General features: G+C 41.9%; 1 protein-coding gene across 2 annotated transcripts in view; it reads left to right on the forward strand.

The window, feature by feature from the left end:
- Positions 1–10,972, forward strand: part of CDK19 (cyclin dependent kinase 19) — a 111,388-nt gene extending 100,416 nt beyond the window's left edge. For both annotated transcript variants that reach the window (XM_027454709.3, XM_038175800.2), the window contains 2 exons: positions 3,004–3,270; positions 6,802–10,972. In XM_027454709.3, coding sequence (XP_027310510.1) covers positions 3,004–3,270; positions 6,802–6,933 — 399 coding nt within the window. In that variant the 3' untranslated portion in view covers positions 6,934–10,972. The remainder of the gene's footprint in view (positions 1–3,003; positions 3,271–6,801) is intronic.
- The last annotated feature ends 4,752 nt before the right edge of the window (positions 10,973–15,724 follow it).

The following is a 15,724-nucleotide window of genomic DNA, read 5'->3' on the forward strand; positions in this document are numbered from 1 at the left end:
ACAGTAAAGCAAAAATGTGTTTTCCAGGCAAGGCTGTCTTAAAACCACTTTCCAGTGAGATTCGAAGTATCAGATGACTTTGGGGTGTCTTGGGTGGTATCACCAAGAGTTTGCCCTGACCTGCAGGGAATGAGCTGGCTGAGTTCTGTCAGCGGTTGCCTGCTTTCAGCTGCCTTCATTCCAGGAGGACCTTGCCTACCTCCTCCTGCACAATGAAAATACACTGCGCTCACAAGAAAAGAATGGCATTTCCATTGTATGAATGGCGTGCATCCAGCCATTTGAAAGGAGATGGTTGTCAGGGTCTCGAATAAATAGTGGCAGCCTGCTTCTGGCACTACATCAGAACATTTCATCCATCTGCACGCCGTTTCCTGATCGTGTTCTAAGGGCCCTCAGACAAAAGAGTATTAAGGAGCATGAACTGTTCTGTAGTGACAATCCACTCCGAATACCCTCTTTCCCATAGTCCCTTAGACACGAGCAAGATCTTGTTTGCGTGCGTAGTAAGTTGTGGTGTGTTTGCAACTTATCTGAGTTCAGCTGTGCTACGTGACATTGTCCCATCATGGTGTGGAGGCTGAACAAGACTGCTATAGCGTGTGATAGTGTACCATGAGGCACCAATTGAAAGGTATAGCTAGCAAAATGTGAAGAAAACAACCATAAACTGTAATTACCTGAGGGCTATAAGAGGACTGTTACTATTCTGAGATACTTTTAGACTACGTGCATCTTCTCTTTCCAGATTTTCTTTGTGGCATGAGAAACTAGCTGAGTTTAAACGGGTGCCTCTCGTGGTGCATTTCAGACAGCAGATTTTGTTTTCAGAACAGAAATTGTGGATTCTTCTGTACTGAGAACAAGTGGTAATGTTCTGGATTTTTTTGTCCAGATAGTTATTCAAAAAGAGGAAACTGATAAACCCAAGCAAAAATAAAATCGAAGTCATGACACTGATTTGATTGTAATTTAGTTACTGGTGCTGCTCTAACTCGCACAACTTTAAAAATAAGAACAAGCCTTATGAATTAAAATGACTCTGGCTTTTGTTTAGGCAGTGTATTTAAAAGTAAGTATCTGTCTTTTCCATGGGAGCATTGGGAAGAAATAACAATGGAATGTTTATATTTAAAACAGCCATTATATAAATAATCTTTGAGATCGCTGGGGACAGTCACGTATTTACGCACACTCCAAATAAAAGTTTTTCAGACCGTGTAGGTAACTTAAGTTCTGCATTACTCATTGAATCTGTTCTCACAGCGTAGAAAATGCGAAGGTAAAGAATATCCTGAATACTGGATCTGTTCCATGCTTTGTTTCTTTCTGATGATGTTGCAAGTGAAAGGCCTTATTTATTTATTTATGATAGAGTTAGTTTCTGATTTGTTTTTAAAACAAAAGCCCTTGTATAGCCTTAGGAAATACAAAGGAGTTTTCTTTGTTTGTTTATTTGGCACTCACATCTTAATTGAATAATCTTTAACATAAGCATCCTTTCCTCAGCGTGGCTAATTGTTAGTCAGCAAAGCTAAGCTGAGAGTTTGTAAAACAAAATGAAAGGACTCTTCCCTCATTAAAATTATGTTAGGATCAGAATTTAATTTTGGTAACGTGTCTGATAAATGGCACGTGGTCATATGTTGCTAACTTTAGACCTTGTGTAGTGTTTGTTTAAGAATCACCATAAAATAAACTGACCTGTGGATATATATAGTCAGCTAAACTTTGTGCTAATGTCCAAACAGTCAAACATCATGAACTGTGGTGCTTAGTTGTGAGAGTTCCTGCTGTATTTTTTTTTACAGTTAACAAAACAGCAGTTTTTCAGCTTGCACAGTAGCAATCAACTCGCTCGCATCCCAACATCCCTATGAAAATACAAAGCTCAGAATCCAGCACAGGCACTGCCTTAGTTATTGGTGCTTGTTTGTATAAGTGAAGCCCAAACCATTATTTAAAGGATGAATTGCTTCTTAACAAATTTTATGACAAGCTAGCGTGACGTAAACGTTTAAGAGTAAGTCTCCCTGGAAGCAGAATCTGACTGGGATGGGATTTGAGGACTACTCCTGGCAGGATATATTACTGTTCTTGCTAAATGTGGGATGGAAATAGAAGCCATCTCCAACTCCTTGGAGATGCAAGGCTTCTTTGTAATCTTGAATAAATACATCACTGCAAATTTGATTTGAATGTGTCTTGGGAAACCATGGCGGTGAATGTCACAGACACAGATGTTTATGTCATTTGTCTGAGGTAACGAAATGCCTTCTCAGGGCTGAGAGCATCAATTTTGTGCTGGTGGCAATTGATTGTCATCGTTTCTGAGATGCGGTCCACGCATGGGCTGCATTCCCAGTGCAACGCTTTTTCCAAGGTGCTTTTGAAAACACAGGAGAGCAAAAGGGGCACGGCACCACACTGGTTCTGCCACAAAATTTCCTCGCAACCTGGAAGAAATTACGTGATTTCCCCAGTCTCGGTTTGCTTACCTTTCTGGCAGTGTCGCTGCCAGCCTCCTTCGGATTATTTGCATGACTGCGTTATTGTGTCATTTGTGAAAATCGGAAAAGTGGTTTGGATTCGGAACGAACAGGGCTGTTGAAGCACTTTAGAATAATTGACTGTGGTTCACCACATCTGCCGCTGAGCACTAGTGAAATTTGGGGGTTTTTTGATTCAGCTCATTAGGTGATTACTGCTTTATGGAGAGCTCCTTCCACCCTCCTCTCTGCTCGTCAGGGCTGAGTGCTCGCTGCAGAAATCACCAGATTCTCATTCCGGTTTTCGTGGAGCTTGCTTTGTTCACAAAACACAACCACAACAAAAAATGAAGGTGAACCATGAGCTGAACACCCCACATTTAAGGCGTGGAAGCCTTGCCGTGCTATCCCGGAGAGCGGCTGGGCCTGCCCCATGGGCACGGCGCCGCGACCCCATCACGGTGACAGCCGAGCCGGGCAGAGGTAACGGCGTGGTGTCTCTTCTTCCCCCTAGAATCAGCAGCAGCAGAACCAACATCAGCAGCAAGCAGCACCTCAGCAGCAGCCGCAGGCCGCGCCGCAGCCGCCGCAGCAGCAGCAGCAGAACAGCACCCAAACCAACGGGACGGCCGGCGGCACGGGCGCGGGCGCCGGGGGCGCGGGCGCCGGGCTCCAGCACAGCCAGGACTCCAGCCTCAACCAGGTGCCTCCAAACAAGAAACCACGCATAGGGCCTTCAGGCGCTAACTCAGGCGGGCCTGTCATGCCTTCAGATTATCAGGTACCTTTCGGGTTCGTGCCCCTTCCGATAACGTAGAGCCAGAATGTCGTTTTCTCCCTTCCCCGCCGCGAGAAGGGATTGTATTTTAATGATTTTTTTTTTTCTTGTAACCTGAGCAGGCATGCTCTGATACATTAGATAAAAATGCAGGCTTAAAGCCTATTAGGGCTGTAAAAAGGTTTTGTGCTATGGTGAGTAATTTTCAATGGAATATGAGTTATACTCGCTGCGCCCTGTAAAGGGTTGAGGACTGGTCCGCTCCAGGAAAGCACTTAAACATGTGCTTAGGTTTCTTTGAAAGTAATCATACTGAAACCAGGGGAACTATTTCATGAATGTAAATGCTGCATTAGATCAAGCTCAGAGTGCTTGGCTCTTGGGAAGATTAAATCCTGTGTGAGAAGCAAAGCCTGAGAAGCAAAAGCAAAATCAGAGCTAGGCTTTTCCATCTGATTTCTGCTTCATTCTACCTCACATCATCAAACCTATGGAATAATTCTGTAGTTTATTCTAATATTTTGTTAAATCTACTTCTAAAGTTAAAGAGAAAATGCATGTTAGCACAGGAATGATGTTTTGGTTCATCAGTATGATTCATGCTGAAGCAGGGCATAAACATGCATTATTCCTAATGCGACCATTGAATGGATTTCCTGTTTTCCAGTGCAGTAACATTCAGAAGTAAAAGCAGCATCACTGAGGTCTTTTTTTTTGACTCGCATACTTGTTGATGCTTACTAAAATATTTTCCACTGAAAAAGTGACTTGCACTAAACATACAGTTTGCATGTTTATAAAATCATGTATGTTTGTAAATCAACACAGTAAGTGTTGATTGAACCATGTTCTTCAATACCGGTCAATATATGCTCACCAGAACAGTAAGAAGCTGAAAGCAGAATAATAGAAAGGTAGCTAGTAAGAGTATATTTTGACAGATGTTAGGGATTCTGTCTGCTTCAAGAGGACATCACCTTGGAGAATGCTGTTCAGGCTACTTTAAACTTAAATAAGCAGATTATTTTTTTATTTTTTATTTTTTAAAAAAAAACAGCTCTGGAATTGCTGTGACTTACCCATCCAGACCTCCTCCACACACAATTGATTTCCCAGTGCCAGACATTTTTCTCTCAGTTCTGTTTTACTCCTAATTACAAATGATCACGAAGGCATTGAGGGCAACTTAAGGGTAAAGACAACAAGGTAGGTTTTTTTTGTTTTATTTTTTTGTTTTGAAAAGTTCCAGACAACCTTGAGGTCTGGACAGATCACTACAGCTGTCTGACTGCACAGTATTTATGGCTGGCCTGTTTTGGTCTGTATTTTGAGGACTGGTGTGCTGCATTTGATGATGTCCATTATAGAAACTTTACAGAGCTCTCTGAAATGTTGGCAGGCTTCCCACTTACAAGGTTTTAGCAGTCTAAATCCCATTTTTTGAGATAGTTAAGACTCCTTTTTACCCCCTATGGTCCTTCCTTCTAAACTTTAACAGCATAGGCATCAAAGTAATGATCTGTATGTTCTCGTTACGTCACTTGCTAAAATTATATGGTCTGATTATCCCTTTTTACACTTGTATTTGGCTATCTGCCCTTAAATTCTAGCTGACTGTCTTCTGTTTGCAAAAGGAATGTCGGCAATTTGTACAAGTCTGACTTTGTTTTTTTTTTAAAAAAGGCAGCAAATTCTCTTCTGCAGAGCAAAAATAAGCACGGGCAAATTAATATGTTCTTGTAGACTTGCGGCATTAGTTTTACTCCTTTTTGTCTTACTCAGAAGTAGGAAGAATCCTCTTGCGTTGAGCTTCATTTAGACAGTGATCTAAAATCTCACTTGAGATTTTTTTGTAGTTCACCAGCAACAATATATGTTACTTTTAAAAATGACAGTAGGAATTTTTGTTGGATTTTACTGAGCATTCCTTATGAGACCTCAGGTTTTTTGCTTATCACAGTAAGCTGATGCTTTCCATCCAGAACTAGTTCCTATAAAGCTGTTACCTCCCAGACTGACCCTTGCTAACAAATGAAGTTATTCAGTGCAATCTACTGGTTATCCAGATACCACATTGAGATACGGTGGTCTGCAGGACTGGACAGTTCTGTCTCTAGCAGTGCTGTGTTTGACCTGGAAACCAATCTCCATTTTCCTGTGTTTAGGCAAAACACAAAAAGTAATGCAATTATTTTTAGGTTTTAGTACATTTCTAGTTTATCTGAAATTAAGGAATATAAACTGTGTACAGGTAAAGAAAGGGCAGAAGTTTTACATTGCCTGAACTTCAGGTTTTTACTCTTCACCATCCAGCTGAGAAGTTGCCAGGATGCTTCCATAGCTCTCCTAGTTGGGATCTGGTGGGTAGATGAGACCACCAATTTGGCTCTTACCTTCGCTGAGCAGTTGTGGAGAATGCTGTGTTATGGACCTGCTTTATCTGTGGGATTTCCATTCAGAATTCAAACTTCTCCAGAGGTTTTCTGTAGCTCCTAATTTTTATATTTAATCAGAATATAGTTTTTTACACTCTTTTTATGATGATTATAGTTTCCCACAGTCTTGCTGATGACTCTTGCGTGTAGCCAGGTAGAACAATCCCCTAGACAGTGAACAGAGATCTTTATTGAAGGACCCTGCACTTAATTTTGTTGAAAATAAATTGTTAGCTGTTTAAATAGTATATTTTTTTGTAGACACTCCATTCTTGTGGATTGGGGTGAGATTTACCTTGCTAGAGTTTGCTAAAAGTACTGCTAGAGCAGTTCTTTTCATACAAGTGATTTTGCAGATCATTATTAATTCTTGACGAGGAATGGATATGGTAATAAACATGCAAATTAAGCAGGCTGAAGGTCACAAATGATCCATGAATTTGGCTTGCTGAGATTGAGGTCCACTGAGCTAACATCTCAAAGAGTGGAGGGGAAAAAACATTTAGTACATACATATAAATTTGAACATACTGAGAAGCTCTTTTTGTTTCCAGTAGGTAAGGCAGCAGGTTGAAAGGCTCACCTAAAATTATAATACTTTATCTTACTGGGCGTTTTTTTGGTTAGATAAATTAAGTAGTTCCTAAGTCATGATTTTCTTTTTCTAAGGGACAGAGTAAGGTATTTCTCTGTAGTGTTTTAGTATTGCCTGTCTTGAAAAGGGTGCTTTTGGTACTGGTAGTTGTTTGTTGTTGCATTAATAGCGCTTACAATAATGAGAGATGTAAGTTTAAGAAACAGCTGTTTTCTCTTTCGTCTTGTGTGTTTTTCTCTGTTTTGTCTTGTGTATTTTTCCTTCAAAAAATAGGTGTGCCCATGCAGTACTTTCGGATATCTGCCAGTGACGTGGTGTACTTTCTGTGGTGTGTTAAGCCTGATTACAGAGCAGATTTTATGGGACTTTAAACAGCAACACTGTTTAGTTAGTTTCTCCAACAGTCAAATTTTAATTAGCTTCAGAGAGGCTGAAAGTTTCCTGCGCTTCATGGTCCTAACAGGCTGGTTTTCATTCCCCTGTTCCCATTCTCTTTTTCTCCAGCACTCCAGCTCACGCCTGAGTTACCAAAGCAACATTCAGGGATCTTCTCAGTCCCAGAGTACAATGGGCTATTCCACATCATCTCAGCAGAGCTCTCAGTACCATCAATCTCACCAGTCTCACAGGTACTGAGAGGCTTAAGAGACTGCACTCAAAAAAAGAATGGACTAAAAGCCAGAAGACTCCAGCAATATGAAGTTCATAACGATGAGAAGAACCAAAAACACAAACTATGATGCAGAATTAAAATTCCCAATTGCAAAAGGAAAACTTTACTTACTGAAGACTTTTTTTTTTCCTGCCCCTTTATTGCCATAAAGGAGATTCTCGTGAAGTTTTCCTTCCTCCCTCCCTTGCATGTGCTCCATTGTGGTTACTCTAATGAACCCTTCTGATCTGAACCCAGCACTTAACTTCTTTAACCTTTGGAATTTTGAAGGATTCCTGGTGCACCTTCCTTATGCTGTAGTGATTGCCATAAATCTGTCTTTTCAATCTCTTTGATGGGATTTTAAAGTTTTAAAATCTTGAACTCCCAGGCTTTCAAGCTTGTATATAGTTAGTTTTGTACTAGGCAAACCAGTTTAGCTATACAGGTATATTGCACCTTTTTAAAGCACTATGTTATTTTCACAGGATATTACTGTTTTGCTCATGGATGTCAAGAACAGCAAAATTTTACTGTTCCAGAGTATTTTACTATTCTGTTTTTATTAGTCTAGTTTTCAGGCGAGGTCTTAAAAAAAATAAAAATTAAAAAAGAAAAAGAAAAAAAAAGAAAAAGGAAAAAGAAAAAAAAACAACCCAAGTCTCTGCAGCGACAAATATGCTTCTTGCTACTGGACTGAACACCAAACAGAAGATTGCTGATATTTCTTAACTCATTCACATTGAATTCTTGAAATCACAGTGATCATGCTCTGACTAGTTTTAAATTAAGCGTTGTTTTAAATGAAACCAGGACAGTCACAGAACAAGGAGATGCTTTCAGGATTTGTTGGAAACAGAAGAAAGGAATGTCTTCCCAGGCTGGACACCAAAATAGTCAGGAAAATGTATTTACTGCCCTCAAATTTCAGGAGGAATGTGGTTGGTGGCTTGTTTTTCTGTTAAGCAGCTGATTAATGTATGCGAGAGTTCTATCAACTTAGCTTCTCTTTCACATTCCCGAGTGTGACAGAAATACCAAGACTTATAAAAACAAATACATTTAATCATTTTATGTTAGAATTAATAATGAAGAGAAATTATTGTGCAGTTTGAGAAGCATGTTGACAATTCTTCCTTTTTCATGTTTGTAATGCATACTCTGTGTCCCTCACATTGCTGTGATTAACCCAGATTAGTTACACCAGATGCGCTTGATTGCACTGAAATGTTTCTTTTTCCCTAGAGCAAACATGTTTTGATTGTGCCTAAGGACTGTAAGTGGATGGGTAGCTGGCAGAAAATCCCCAGTAAATAAGCAGAGTTCAGAAGCATAATCAGAGGATCATTGTCCAACTTCTGTAACCACAGTTATCCGGAGAGACACAACATATAATTTGGGACAGCTTCGTTTTTCCTCCAGCCTTCAGAAATAAGGCTGATTCTTCTTGCAGAAAACCTGGAAAAAAATATATTAATGCGGTTAGAAAGCTACCAGCAATGTCGCGTCGGTGAGCTTCTAAAACTGGTGCTCAGAGAAGAGGTACAGTGAGAAGAGTTTATATGTAAACAGTCAATGTTACAATCATAATTCTGTGCCCTCCTCTGTCCTGTACCCATACAAAAATAATAATAATAATAATAATAATTGTATATACCTGCACATGTTCACACTGAAGTTGTGATCAGCCCCAGCAAAATGCTGTTGGATCTGTTTGCTGTCAGGAGAATGGTTTTTATCACAGCCAGGCTGGATCTTAATTCTCCTGGATTTGATCTCCTGATCACCTTTAGTGTCCCTTTCCCCCTCGAAAATGTGTTGTTCTCATGCTTTTTTGCTAGCTGTTGGCTTAGTTTGGACACGTCCACCATCCTGTGGTTTCGACCGCACCCAGCTTCTCTAGAAGAGTGACCAAAACCTGCTTTTGTCATCAAATAGGTAAGAAGGTGGTGAAAAGGAAAGGAAGCAATTTGAAAGAAAAATAATCACATTTGTTTTCTGGGGAAAAACGGTCTCCCAGAGGATATTTCTAATGTGTAGCCCTTGAAACGCTACATGTACCCCAGTAGCCTGTTGGGAAGGTCAGCTTTTAATTGTTTATTTCATTGCAGTGAATCTGGGGTTACATTCTTCCCATAAATCCAGTGTCCCACCTCTTACTGATGTTAGCTGAGGTACCTTGAGCTACTGGACATTTGGCCAATGCCATGACGCATCATTTTTTTTAATATATTTGTGAAATGCATTTCACATCTCTGCAAGTCAACCCATGGCAGAGTAATTGTTGTCCCCTCCTGTTCCTCTCAGTTTGCCCCAGATCCTTTTGTCTCTTCCTGACGTTTCTTTTTCCCTGCTGTGACCTGAGGCTGAGGATCAGCGTTCACGCAGCGGCGAGGAGACACCTTACCGTGTGGTTGTGCCGGGCTCTTGTGCCAGCAAGGCAAAACCACGGTGTAGATGAACCTGTGTGTTGGGTGAGCCTTCCCACCACTGTAAGGTCCTTCGATTGAGTGAGCTTCCAGCTTCTAGAGCAACTGCCATGCCCTGTGCCCAAGCTGAGCGGGTATTTCTGCATCTGCTACACCAGGTAGACGGGCCCTGCCCAGTCCCTTCTAGATTTTGTGCACACACACAGAGCTGAGCTGACTCCTGTTGCTTTCGAAGTAACAACTGGAAGGAGAGTGAGCAAAAGCAAAGGAGTCTGCTGGGAAATGTGTGCTGTGCACGCTCCTCTTATTTCTTTCTGTCTCCTGGTTGGGAAATAATTTGCCTTTTCTTGCGCGCTTGCTGTGCGTTTTGGGGGCGATGGCAGTCATTGTGAAAGAAGCCTTGCTTTTCAGGGGTCAAGTCTTGAGGTTTTAGGGAGTGAACTGTGTGGTGTGTCATGGGAAGCCAGGACCACGTCACTTTTATGCTAGTTTCTGCAGTTCGGTTCATACTCCCAGCTTTGCCTTCGCCCATCAGCTCTCTATCCCCGCCGCAGTGTTTCACAGCGGGACGTGGCGAGGCGAGGGACCCCAGCAGGGGTGGTCGCTCCTTTTTGTGTGCAGGAGGGCAGGGCAAGCTGCTGAACTGCACAAAGAAGGAGAAATAACAAGGAAAGCTGCGAGTCCTGCACTGTGTCTGTGACACTGTACCTGGGGAGGGGGAGGGAAGAGCATCCTTAGCGGGGAGGGGTGGCGGGAAGCCAGAAGTGGTCAAATATGTATAATATTTTATATGAACATAATAAGCCTAGTTCCCCTTTGTAATCTTCAGGAATGGTACTTTAACACCATGAAGCAAAGAATTGTTTTAGGATTAAATAAATGTATTGTACATAAGGCCATACGTAATCTTCTAAAAAAAAAAAAAATGTCGCCAGACAGGAGCGATGTGTATTACTATATGAAAAGAAGTCCTTAATGCACTGTTATCTCCTAAATATTTAGTAGTAAATTAATACTATTTAATTTTTTTAAAAATTTGTCTTGTGTAGACACTAAAAAGTATTACACAAAATGTGGACAGAACGTGTCCTTTTTAACAGCAATTTAAAGAACTTTTTATATATGTAAGGTAGTATACTTTTCAAAATTGTTCTAGCTGTATTTTCCCATGTTTACTCTTTGTGGAAGTGTGCCTGTCTCTACTCAGTTACTTTTTTTTGTTTTTTTTTTTTCCTAATACCTTCATGCACGCATCTTTCATTTCTGTAGTTTTCGTTAGGAGCTGCTGTGTACGCGCCCCGTGCTGCCACAAAGCTCTGCCGCCTCTGACCAGGGGTGGCCACACTCGGCGATGGCCATGCCGGTGGGTTAGCCAAGCCACAAAGCGAAATACTTTTCTCATTCTAGAGTGAAGAGTTTACTGCTTTTAAGTTGTCCTGATGTCACTCTCAAAATGACTGTTAAAACGAAACTCTGAGTTCATCGCATTTATTTTATATTCTTGGTTGTAATGAAATGGAATTGACTTTGCTTCAGTGTGAATTTTTTTAATAAAATAATATACATTTGTAATAATAATAAAAAGTTGAAATCACATCAGCGTGCTGAAAAGTTTCTGTAAACATTGGCTTTGGGCTACAAAGAGGGAAAAATACAGCCCGCAAAATTGCAGTTGTAATTATATTCAGGATGTTTATGATCGCATGCACCACACAAAACAAAGCTTGCAAAACCTCAGAGCTGAAATTATAGCGTTTAAAATGCCCACGAGGATATTCATGGTGATGTGTCTATCGGAACAGAATGAAGCCTTGTGGAAAACAGCAAGGACGGGATGCTTCTCTTTAGGTTTTGTCCTCTGCTGAAAAGTTGTTCTGGCGTGCCACGCTGATGCCGCTTGTCGAGGCTCATTGTTACCAGCGTGACGATCCTACAGATTTGTCTTCTGGGAGGAGAAACAAATAAATAAATGGGATAGAAAGGAACGCTTTGTTACTGCATGCTGAGCCTAAATGTCCTCTTGCTTATTCCTCCCACCGGACCTTGCAGGATTTCAAGGATTTCAGCTGGCAACGTGGAGAGTACGAGGTAGAGCACGCTGTTGTTTTTCAAAGGGGATTTTTGTGTGCTTTGCTTATCTGTGTATTTCTATCCCATCTAGTCGTTGTTTTGCAGACAGAAAGTTAACTTACTCCAAAAATCCCACTGTTTTCTCCGTAACAGATACGCAGGTAAGAGTGGTTGGGGTTTACTTGCACTACAGATGACATTAAGAAATAGGATTCACTTTCCTATGTGCCTTTTGCACAAAGGTAAAATCAGGATTGGCCTTTTGCACAAGGGCAATACTAACAGAGGAATTATCAATGATTTGTCCATAGTATTTCCAAGGATTGGTTTTATACTTGTAATGTCTTTCTCCAAGAAAGATGTAAATGCATTTTAGGCCATACTTACAGGGCACAGGATTCTCAGAAGGATTCATATGTAATATTAAATGATCAGCTGAATGGCAGGTTTCATTGGCTGTAATTTTAGGAAAGGAAAGTGGCGTGTTTTGGAATATCTAATGTGATATCTATGGAAGCTTAATCTTTTGAGCCACTGGTGTGGTGTGAGTCGTATGTACCTATTGTGTTAATGATGCTGCCTCGGCGTTTCGTTGTACCCCCCAGTCTGTCTGCATCCATCCATCCGCCACCTCTCTGCACACCCACTGTTGTTTTACTACAGGTCAATATGCAGGAGTAGCGTGAGAAGCAATTTTCACGTGCTCTTTGAACACAGAAAACGTGGTCTTGGTGCCAAATACTATCAGTTTGGTCTGGCTACACTTGGAGCTTCAGCAAGCATCATTCCAATAGCCAAAACATTTTGGTGCTTTACCTGTAATGTTTTTTAACAGGTAGGTACTGCTCTTTTGCATTCCAGAGAACTTCATGACCTTGTTTAAGACTTTAAAGAAGTACAGAAAAAAAAAAAAGCTTCATTTTATTTTATTATTTTATAGGAACAAAGAAAAATATTATTCCATGATGACTACGATGATTGTTTCAGTGGCCAAATAAATACTTACTGGAGCAATAATTGTTTGAGGTAGATTAAAACCACCACCAAGGTTATGAAAGATATGTGTGCGGTTATGGCTGAGCTGTTGAAATTGCCGTGTGAGTACCGCAGCGTTGTGTTGCAGATATTCAAGATAACCCAGGGTAGATCCATTTGAAAAATAGAGCCATTAGGATTTAAAGTCTGAAAGCAATGCCAACCTGCCTAATAATTTTTATATAATGTGCTTCTCTTGGAATGCTATAGGATGTTTCTCCAGCTTTGTGCTGCTAAGTGTGTTGCATGGCCTGTAAGAGGTTGTTTCTGTGATTGATTTGTAGCATGTTCTTCAAAGTCTCTTGAAGGGGACAGAGAATTTGGGAGCGTGTAAATACACACATGTTGCATGGAGTGAACACACGGCTACAGGCAATATTCGGCAATATGTTCCTTTACCTACAACATCTTCTAATGCTGCTTGGCAAGAAGTTATGTGAACCTCCAGCTTTGTCCCAGTCTGTTTTCAGAATGGAATTTTGCTTTCTGAATACTAGCAGTGAAGGTTATTAAAAATACAATACATTAGTAAAGGAGAATCTGCATTATTTTTAAAATACAATTTTTAAATATGAGGAACGAAGAAAGCAGGTGCCTTTTACCGATTCCTCAGTGTAGTTACATCTCACAAGACTAATGAAGTGTCTTACGTGATGAAAAACCCAGCATGCGAAGCACTGAAGAAATGAATTCTTCATAGCTATCTTCAGCAAATAGTTGTAATCATGAACCAGGTCCTGCTGAATGATGCATGGCTTGGTAAGATAGTTCCCTCCTTCCACTTGTAGGAATTTCTTGGGATGTTAGAAAGGAAAAGGAGTGACAAATTGTGGCCTTTTGGTCATATAAGCTACAGTGCTATCATCATATACGTTATAAAGCTATCAAGTTTGGGCAGCAGAAGTTCCCCAGAACACGATGAACTCTTAAATATGTTTGAAAATGTATTTTTAACATATACATTCTTAAAAATACTTCCCACTGCTATCAGTGCCGCGTGGCGCAGCCCAGCTCTGGCAAGACGACCTCTTGCTCTGAATGCGTGGCCCGGCCAGGGGCACGGCTGTCAGCTCGGAGCCTGGCAGGCGATTTACACAAGTGGACGCTGGCCTTTAACCCCTGCGCTTAGGTCTCACGGGTCTGTGGAGGAGCAATTGATTTTTAAAGAAAACACACTTCCCTGGCTGAAAAGGGAGCCAGGGAACTGCGAAATAAAAGGCTTACAGTCTCACCGCAAGTCTCCTGGAGCTCTCTTTGATAGATAGTGCTAGGAGATGTCTGTAGATCATCAGATCATGTTATTACTGCTAGACTTTACAGCACAAAAACATCTGGTTTTGGACTTGCCTTTATCTAATATGATGTAGAACGAGTCAATTGTGAAATTGTGATTTTCTCTTTTCAACCTATTGGAACGGTGTGAGTCGTTCTTGCAGTGGTGCACGAGAAAGAAGGACAGTTTCCAATAGTTTGGTTTTGGCACTAAAAGTCTGAATGTTACCAAAGAGATGAGGGCTTTTCCCTTGCTGGTGCCCTCTTGTTACAGCAGAGATCCAAGCAGGCAGTGTTATATTATGGCATTGTGTAATGACTGCAGTTCTTTGAAATCATTTGGGTTTTGAAGAGCATCATCTATCTCAAGAATAGGATCACAACTGCAAAAGCTATACATAGGTAAGTTGACTTGAGTGACTGCTCTGCACACAGCCAGCACGCCGACTCAATCATTCATGCCAAAAAGCTTATGGACTTTGGACTTACCAGCCCATAAATGCATGAATATTTGCATAGTTTATGGTTTCAAAATGCTCCCCCTGGTAATAATAGAGCCTTTGTTTAAGAGCTTTTCTTGTTATTGTTGGGTGTTTTTTGCAGCTTGCAGTATCCCGCAAGCACAGAAAACAAATCCCGACCCATGAAACGAAACAATGGAGACATCTACTAACACGCCCTGGTGGGTACGTCCCAGCGGGGATTTACAAGGCTTGCTGGGCGAAAGCTGGAAGTCCCCTGTGCCTTGGAGACAGTCAGGTCCGGGCAGCAGGGGTGAAGTAACTTCTGTTATCAGCCCGCGTGATACTGGAGCTGTGTAAGTGTATTTGAGTCACCCGAGATCCTGACGTGTGCCGTGTTTGCGCGCCGGCCGCACACTTTCATCTCTGAGAACTCAGCCTCGCGTGATAACGTGTACGTATATTGGGGCTGCAGAGAAAGGCTCGGCTAGGGTTTGTTAGTGGAAGCCTTATAAAACAGTTGTCAGTGGGCTGCGTGTGCTGGAAGGTGTAAGAAATGCCCTGCCAGCGAGATCAGCGGCAGGCATATTCTTCCCCCCGTAACGTGCCAAACTCGTATATCAGCCGCAGTGCGTCATGCGGTTATTAATACACAGTGGCTCTGCTATTCCCAGACCATGTTATCGCTGCAGCTTCTCCTGTGTCAGAGCTGAGGGAATCCATCTGCGTTCTACCTGGCTCCTTCGTGATGTTTTGCGTGGTGCTGTGGGGACAGCAGCAGCTCACTGGTCTGTGGCTCTGTGTAGCCTGCGGGCTACCTGGAAAATCAAATCCAAAGAGCACCACAGCGGTGTTCAGTCTTCACCTTGTATGGCCTGAGGTTCCAGTGCGTGGGATGTGACACGAATGTGGAGAGGACAGGGCAAGGGAGTGGGAAGGATCCCTACTTCTGTGGGATCATGGATGGTTTCTGCATATGCCACAGGTAGATGTCAAAACGAAAGACACTTGTGCTTCGGGATTTCAGGCTCTTGCCAGACAGGTGAACTTCAGAAGTATGCTTATATTAGTTATTAGGATACGTCCTAAGTTTATTTAGGCTGGTGTGGCTAATAAAGCCATGCTGACATTGAGAGTCTTCTGTTGAGTTAAAAAAAAAAAGACCGAATTTCCTACGTCTCGTTCCTCTCGTGCACATGTCCGAATACGGAGTTAAGGAACAGTCTGCTCCCCCAAAATGCAGTAACAGAACCGGATACCCTGCGTAGCCAGAAGAACAGTGCACGCTAAATATAACAGTGCTGAGCCCTCAGCGGGCGGGTTTCAGGTTTACCCGATGCTCGGCAGCCTCGGGTGCTCCAGGCCAGATGTCCCCCACTGCAAGCGCTTCCTGCAGCGCTGGAGCTGCTGCTGGGAAACTCGGTGTCCTGAGCGAGACCCCGGCGCCCTGAGCCCAAACCATCTCGTCTGCAAGAGTCGTTTGGGTGTTGGCTGTGGTGTTTGCAAAG

The sequence above is a fragment of the Anas platyrhynchos genome, chromosome 3, assembly GCF_047663525.1.
Source record: "Anas platyrhynchos isolate ZD024472 breed Pekin duck chromosome 3, IASCAAS_PekinDuck_T2T, whole genome shotgun sequence".
NCBI classification, from domain to species: Eukaryota; Metazoa; Chordata; class Aves; order Anseriformes; family Anatidae; genus Anas; species Anas platyrhynchos.